Raw genomic sequence first — 8,218 nt, 5'->3', positions numbered from 1 at the left:
GAGAATGAACAAAATAAAGCTTTATTCGAACAGCCCTGCAGGTCATTTTGAGGCACTGGTCGCTGTCCCAGTCTATAGCTGTCATTTCATAAGTAGCGCCCTAACCATAATCTGCCAAGTCCAGCAAACTGCTACCGGTACAGGCGGTGAGAGCTGCCAATCTGTGCTACAGCCAAGACCACCCGTCCTCACCTTGTCACTGAGAGGCCAGCACAGCCACGTATGGCGGGTGTTGAGCACTCCAGGTCCCCGTGAACACCTGCACAGCTGCAGGGTACCGCCCTCTGTGGGGTGCAGGTTGAGGCAGCCCTCCCTGTCCTCCAGGACCCAGCTCAGCAGGCCACCCGCCCAGCACTCCACATGTGGTCCCTCTCGTGCTTGGCTATCAATAGGCACTTTGCAACCTAATGGTCGACGTTGTCTTGCTAAGTCCAGAGAACCGAAGGCATATTGGAAAAGGGAGAGACCAGGCTCAGAGTAGGGAGGTAGGGCAGTTTTCAGGGACCCAGTTCCGGCTGCATTACTGAGTCCCTGGCTTCCCTGAACAGCCCTAGGCATGGAGCGCGCCAACCGGCTGCTGAGTGTCCAAGGCCGGGGGGAGGGGAATGTTTCCAGACCGCAAGCTGCAGAAACCACATGTGACCGGAGCCCTTCAGAGCTGAAAAGGGAGCCCATCCCCACAGGTGCTTTTAGCAGTTAGGTTTCATCACACACAAACCAAGAGAAGTGGAAACATACACCAAAAACAGATGCTGTGGGCTTGAGAGATTTCAAGATGGCTGTGCTCAGACGGAGGCACAAACATTTCCAATTCGGATTTCAAGTAGGCCAAATGGTACCCAAAAGTGCACCCTCCAACCCTCCACATTTCCCCAAGAGCGGAGGCAAAGAAGGAGCTTTTCATAAGTGTTAAGAAGAGCGTGTACAAGTAAACCACACATTGCACGTATGTGTTTGCACCATTTTTCTTCTAAAATATAAAAGTATAAAAATAAAATTTCCACCTTGCGTTTCTAGAAACACCTGGAGAAAACATGACTGCTTGTAGTTTCCAGTCACCCGAGCAGGCACAGGGGCTCCACCTTCCTGTGCTGTCGGGAAGACACGGGAACGGAGGTGACGGACTTTTCACCGGGAAACCAAATTCAGGGCAAGTGGGAGAAAGCTCACCCTGTGTGAGGACCTGTCATGGGTCCCCACGTGGAGGGAAGGCAGGGACTTGGGGCTTCGTGTGGAGGGTAGCATGGGTTCCGCTGGGGCGTCTAGGAACAAGCCGACTCGGGAGCTGTGTTCTAGGAGCGTAAGTTCGGGGCCTGGCTCGGGGTCTCGGCAGAGCCATCGTCACTGGGCGGCCCCCGACTTGTCTTTGTACTCCTGGTAGGCGCTCAGTATCTCCGTGATGACAGTGGGGTCCTCCATTGTGGTGATGTCCCCCAGGTCCTGAGCTCTGCCTGTGACGATCTTCCTCAGGAGCCTCCGCATGACTTTTCCAGACCGAGTTTTTGGAAGACGTTTCACTACCTGGCAGGGAAGGCGCAGCATTAGCCTTCGGGTGGTGCCCAGACTCCCAGCCCATGTCCGATGGCGTTGAGATGAGGAGGGTACTGCTCAAGGGAGGACGCCCCTCCCTGGGCACCCAACAGGAATGGGTGATGTACAGCCCACCCCAGAGAAGAGCGGGGCCGTGGCCTCTGGTTTTATCCTCCTCCATCTGGACCTAAAGCTGAAATCAGCTGTGGTCAGGGGTTTAGCTGAGCGTCCACCGGGAGGCTCTCCCCTACCCAGGTGGACCTCACTGCCGACACGCGTTTCTCCTGCCCGCTACACTGGGGGGCTCCCAGGTGGCAGCAGAACCAGGCATTCTCGGGGCGCCTTGTCTCCTCCCCCAGCCAGGGCCGTAATTGGCTTTTTCTAACATAAGAAGCAAGGGGTGCTCAAGAGGAAAATGTCTTGCTTAGTGTTTGAAACTTAGCCTTTGACATTTTCCAACTACAGGCATCCAATGTCAAGGCGATATGTAACGGATGCGTTTGGGACCTGTAACAGTGGCCTGTCTTTTGAAAGAGTCCAGTTAACTCATGGGGAGTTCTGGTGAAGCTCTGGTCACCAGACCGACAGTCTGACTTTGGATGGCACTGAGTGAAGCTGGGCCCTCCTGCCACCGAGGCCCAGCTTCCAGCCAAGGAAGGAGTGAAAAGCCAGCAGGGCTTAGAAGGTGGCCCAGTTCCTCCTTGAAACTGACCCCAACATAGGCTCCCAGACAGGGTCTGGTGGTGTCTCCTCACCGTCCCGGGGACCTCTGGTCCCACTCCAGGCCTCTGTTTACAATCCACGATGCTCCACGGCCCAGCCCGGCCCCTGCACAGGTGGCTGTGTCTCCCTCCGTCCGAGGACGCAGCAGCCCACCGCCCTTGCCCACCTCCTGCCACCGTCCCCCATCAATGGTGGGAAGCGAGGAGGAGCAGTGCTGTGGCCCCTGAGGCGCGTCCACTCACCAGGACTTGGTCGGGCACCGCATACTTGGCAATCTTGGAGGCCACCACCGACCGGAGCTCCTTCACCACCACGTCTGCGTCACCCGCGTCATCTTTCAACACGATGAAGGCAAACGCAGCTGGAAGGAGACCAGAGGTTCAGGTGCATCAGACCACGACCCACCTCCTGGGGCAGCATGTTTCACACAAATCGCCATAAATCCAAAGGGGCTTTAAATCATACGCCGGTGACCCTGTGGCAGCTGGTCTCTTTAGCTGCAACCCCAAAGGTGCATTTCCATTTTCATTCAAGGTGGAAGTGACTCCACTGGCTCCGCTGAGCGCCCCAGGTGGCGGGCACGTGTGGAGAGACCCTGGAGCCGTGACTCACGTCTGTCCGCACACCCATGACACAGCCGTGACGTGGGCTGTAGAAGATTCACTCTCCACCCCGTGCGACAGGTGTGGAAACACCGCCCAGGCACTAGTCTCTGGGCACGTGTCCAGCCTGTGGGCACCAGCCACGTGGCTATTTAAAGGTAAGTTAAATGTAAAATGCAGCTCCCCAGTCACGTGGGCCACGCGTAGCCGGGGCCCACCGTGTGGACAGCACAGACAAAGAATGGCTCTGTCGAGGCAGGAAGTTCTGTTGGGCTGTGCTGGTCAACCAGTATTTTAGCACAAACACCAGGTTTTGTTTTCAATACCCCAGTGAGGATCAGAATGGCTCCCACGGGTGTCCAGCACGTTTCTCCTTAACCCACCGGGGATGATCTCGCACACGGACCCAACTCCAACTCCATTTCTCTCCACGTGAGCAATCGCTATCCCAGTGCCACTTAGGATGGTCTGTCCTTTCCCCCTGACCCACACTGTCCTGCCTCCAAGCCAAAGCTCTCTCCACTGTCTCCTTCTTGCCCACTGGCCTGTCCGTCCCTGCACTAAGCCCACCCCATCCTGATCTACACTCCCTGCGCACCACCTAACCCCCACTGGTCCTGTCTGTCTGCCTCTCCCCTCTCCCCTAGCCCCTCCAGCACATGAGCCCCCGGGGCAGGGACTTAGGTCGCTCTCCAGGTCTGCGTCCTAATCACACGAGACCTGGGGGCTCCCCTCCGTCAGATCGAGTGCAAACAGAGAGAGTGGGGACAAATACACACCCACAGCTTTTGCTGTTGTTCATGTTTTACAAGTGGACAAATGCTCAGATTTGTTAGAAATCAGGAAAATGCACATCCTCATCACACCCAATACACAAATTCTCCCCCAAAGCCTGGCAGGCAACGCCCGAGTTGCTTAGGATGCAAGGAAGGGCTGCTGGTGGGAGCGTGATGTGGGCCGAGGCCCCTGAGATGCACACTCGAGGGCCCGTCCTGTCTCATCCCCTTGACCCCCACCAGCACCCCGCATCCCCGCCCCTGTTATCATGGGTGACATCCTCACGGGCACATCCTTCTGTGGCAACTGAAAACGCTTGTTTAAAACACTTAAATAAGTGTTCAATTTTCCAACAGGTTGGCTTAGGGACAGTATATAACAGAAGAAGAGCACACAGACGTGGCTGGGAGGCAGGTGACACTGGGTCATGGTGCATCCTGACAGCAGGAGGGAGAGTGCCCCGGCCACTCAGCCAGGCAGTAGACGTCAGTGTGCCCAGCAGTGCAGCATAAGGTCAGGGAGTGTCTGGGTCACGCCCGGCCAGGCCAGGCCAGTGTGACTGCTACATGCCTGGCATTACAACACTCAGGTGACCCGGCCCCTTCCCAGACCCACCGCTTAGGAACTGACGAACTTTGGAACAAAGTGTGTCCCCAGTAAGGACCGGTCCAATCACTGGCTCTGTGCTCCCCTGGCCCATCACTGTGCAGGGGGAACCACAGGTTAGACTCCTCCAAAGAGTCTCAGGTCAGTCAAGGAGCTGCTGCAAGGCACGGGGCGCTGTGACGGAACACATGTGAGGGACGTGTGGGCAGCACAGGGCATTTGCACACGCTGTCCCTGACAGGGCCGCCAGGGCTCTGTGGACGGGGAGGAAGCTCCCCAAGCTCAGCTGGGCCAAACAGGTCACAACTGCTTGTGGGTGAGTGTCCTTAAAGGATGGCAGAACCAGGACATTTCAGAGTCCTGACTTTTTTCTAACACTTGTGCCTGTTCAGCCTCCTCACCCAAAATCTCCACTTGAGAGAGACGTGAACCAGCAGCCTGACCCACGAGAAAGCCCTGGCCCCCGCCCACCGAGTCTGCTTCTCATACAGCAGCCCTGGCCCCAGGGCCAGGAGGGTCCTCAGGAGACACGCACCTTCTCCTTTGATGTCGTGCGGGTAGCCGATGACGGCGGTCTCGGGCACTGCAGGGTGGTCAGCCTGGGCGTGACAGAGAACGCAGAGGTGAGGCAGTGACTCAGCCAGTGACGACCACCCCAGACCCCAGGCAGCGGCAGCCGGTGGCGGTGCAGGGCACGGAGGCCGGTTGGGCTCACCATGGCGTCCTCAATCTCCGCCGTCCCCAGCCGGTGGCCACTGATGTTGATGACATCGTCCATCCGCCCCGTGATCTGGTAGTAGCCGTCCTCAGTTCGGTAAGCCCCGTCTCCTGTGAAGTAGTAGCCTGCACCACAGTGGGGGATTCAGCACCAGCTCCGAACTGGGACCCAGCGGGGCTCCCATCCTTCTGTGAGGGACACCCCCTGGACAGGAGGAAGCGCCGAAGCCCCCCTGCCGATGCACCACCCCCCATGGAAACACCTCTCCGGTGCTGCTAAGCTGGTGCCAGTAAAGGGCAGAGGGGCTGCCAGACAGCAGGAGGCTGCGAACGTCTGGAAGCAGAAGATACGAGGAGCCCGCTCGAGCTCCCCCAGAAGTGTCGCTGACGTGCTTGCGACTGCAGAGCATCGGTTCCCAGGGGCACACGTGTACGTGAACTCCCACCAAACGACACGACACAAGTCGGTAAGACAACGACATGGAGACCGGGGGGAGGCCTGGAGCCACCACGATTGTCGCCAAGGTGGCGTCCTGCTCTTCTCCTGGGAGCCCATGGCCTGAGCCCCTGGGAGAACCCCGAGCTGGACCGCTCCTGGCTCAGAGGTAAGGAAAGGAGGGAGCGTTCACGCAACCCCCGGCCCCTCGGAAACGGTCCTGAGACTGAGTCCAGCGGCGGCAGGAAAGGCTCACCCGGGTAGGCCTTGAAGTAGGCGTCCATGAATCGCTGGTGATCTCCGAAGATGGTCCGGGCCATGCCTGGCCAGGCCTGGGACAGGCACAGAGCCCCGGACACATCTCCACCCTTCAGGACATTTCCCTACAGACCCGGGAGATGGGGAGACAGAAGGAGTGACCATCTCGCGTTCTCCGAACTGCCGGGCCTGAGACAGGAACAGGACAAGTGCCCCAGAGGGAGCTGCCCAGAGCTTTCTCCTCTGAGAGGAGACCCTGCGGTGGGTGCCGCGTGACGGGGGAGGGCAGCCGAGGCCAGGGGGTGGCGGGGCACGTGGACAGGGAGACTCACCTTCTCATCCATGAGAACAGGGACGATGCCAAACAAGGGCCTCATCGCCATGCAGGGCAGGATTTCTGCCCCCTCCTCCGAGGGCCGTGGCGAGATGCAGATGCCCCCTGTTTCTGCGGAGAGGATAGGAAGAAACACCAGTGGGCCTGGGGCTACTGACACGTGTATCCAGACCGTGTGGACACAGGGTCCACACACACAGCTGCTCTCCAGAGTGGGAGGGGGTAGACCTGCCTATCCGGGGCAAGGAAACAGCCCCCAGTGACAAAAGGACCTCTGAGGAGAAACCAGGCTTGGGTGCCGGTCCCCTCCACTGTGGAAATGATAGCGGGCCGGGGGCCAGGTTCAGCCCCAGGAGCCACGGCCCCCATCCCGTGTTGTGGGGACGTGGGGACGTCGGAAAGGAGGGCAAAGGGAAAGAACGCCCCCACGGGTCCTGCCCCCAGGCATTTCTCTGGCTCCGGCCTCCATCAGCCTGCATGGGAAGGGCCCCCCCAAGACTCTGCTGTAGGGAACACCTGGGGCCTTCCTGACCCATGAGGCCCACGCCACTGGGAACGTCTCACTTTCTGGTTTCTTGAAGGACAAGACCTCAGCCATGTTTATTACGTCAGTGGTGGTCTCTTGCCGCCAAAATCCTGATAAGTCAGACACCCCAGAGGAGGGGGGCAAATCAAAACACAGTGGTGCAAAAAAACCTCCTTTCCCTCTAGATCCAAATCTAGACTCAAGGTCGCTTAAACAGCAGGACACATCACTGGGCTGTACCGGGTTCAGGAGGTGGGCCGCCAAGGAAGGGAACCTTCGCAGGGCCCTATGTCGCCCCTCCGCCCCCTCCCGGGCCCCATCTTTCAGACGAGGAAACCAAGGCTCAGGAAAGCCTGTCTCACAGCTGCAGAGCGGCAGCTGCTGCCCCAAGCTTCCTCTCCCCACACGCCAGGCGCCCGGTTGAGCTGATGCTCCGTGCTCCCTGCCCCTCCCCCGGGGATGTGCTCACCTGTCTGCCACCAGGTGTCCACCAGCGTGCACCGGCTGTCCCCCACCACTCTGTGCAGCCACTCCCAGGCCTCGTGGTTGATCGGCTCCCCCACTGCAGCCCCACGAGAGAGAGAAGATGTTAAGACCTCCAAAAGGCTGAAACCAAAAGGAGCTGATTTCACAACGAAAACAGCTCTATAAGTTTCCCAAAAGACACAAAAGGAGACTTGAAAAAGCAGTGAGATCATCAGGTTTATGGCTATGGAAGAACACAAATGACAATGAGATATTTTCACCATTAGAGGGTCAAAAGCCAAGAAGTTGGCAAGAGTGTGGAGGAAACAGCACCACACACGCTGCTGGAGTGCGGTTTGCAGAGCAATTCGAGTGTTTCTCTCCCTGTTTAGAAGTGCACACGCCCGTGGCAACTGCTTTGGATGCCTGCCGGTGACGGAACCCACTAAAGCCAGACACACTCATCCTGTGACTGGAGGAGGTCGCTCCAGGCACCTACCCCCAGAAGCAGACACGGACGAGGATGTTCCCATGGCCAAGAGCTAAAAACTGTCCGTGGAGAGGAAAATGGCGAAGTGAATCGTGGCACGTTCGTGAGGGACCACCACCGGCCAAGGCATGAATTGGCCCAGGTGCAGGAGCCGCCGTGCTATTCACCCACCTGCCAGCACGGCTCACTGATCCTGATGGGAGAAACACGTCCACACATCGAGGTGCGGGAGTCATTCTGGCTCACACACCATTTAACTCAGACCTTACGCTAACTGGAACAGCCTGTCTGTGGCCTGTCAAACATACACTGCACATCTGCGTTAATCATTAAAGAAAAGGGCAGGCTGTCCAGAAGTAAAGAATGTCTGAAGATAGAGATAAATGCCTCCCTGGGACGCCAATGCTGGGACTCCTTTGATGATAAGACTCCCTGCCCAGAGCCAAGGCTATACTGACTCTCTGTGCACGTGCTGATCTGCTTTTTTGAAACCTTGAAGGAACGTATCCCTGACTCGTTTGACGTTCTTTGTCCTGATAAGACATAAAACTGCTGAAAACCATGCTTCTCTGGAGCACTTCCCTTACAGCTTATAGTCCTCAGCTTGGTTTGAATAAAATTCTCTTCTATTCTTATTATAGCTTGGTTACTGATTATTTTCCTCGACAATACCCTGGTCTCAGGAAACCCCCGCAGGGCTCTGCTGTTGGAGCTGGTTATGCAGCAGGGGTGCCCCCAAGCTACACAGAGCCCA

General features: G+C 57.6%; 1 protein-coding gene across 3 annotated transcripts in view; it reads right to left on the bottom strand.

The window, feature by feature from the left end:
* ACSS1 (acyl-CoA synthetase short chain family member 1) overlaps positions 1–8,218 on the bottom strand; it is a 41,895-nt gene continuing 33,677 nt past the window's right edge. For 2 of the 3 annotated variants that reach the window (XM_032607171.1, XM_032607168.1), the window contains 7 exons: positions 6,979–7,071; positions 5,982–6,094; positions 5,648–5,774; positions 4,954–5,081; positions 4,774–4,837; positions 2,496–2,614; positions 1–1,521 (listed from right to left, as the gene is read on the bottom strand). In XM_032607171.1, coding sequence (XP_032463062.1) covers positions 1,342–1,521; positions 2,496–2,614; positions 4,774–4,837; positions 4,954–5,081; positions 5,648–5,774; positions 5,982–6,094; positions 6,979–7,071 — 824 coding nt within the window. In that variant the 3' untranslated portion in view covers positions 1–1,341. The remainder of the gene's footprint in view (positions 1,522–2,495; positions 2,615–4,773; positions 4,838–4,953; positions 5,082–5,647; positions 5,775–5,981; positions 6,095–6,978; positions 7,072–8,218) is intronic. The other variant, XM_032607169.1, reaches the window with a different exon arrangement.

This window comes from Phocoena sinus, chromosome 15 (assembly GCF_008692025.1).
Source record: "Phocoena sinus isolate mPhoSin1 chromosome 15, mPhoSin1.pri, whole genome shotgun sequence".
Taxonomy (NCBI): domain Eukaryota; kingdom Metazoa; phylum Chordata; class Mammalia; order Artiodactyla; family Phocoenidae; genus Phocoena; species Phocoena sinus.
Note: the sequence above shows the minus strand (reverse complement) of the source record. Positions and strands in the feature narration are given on the sequence as shown.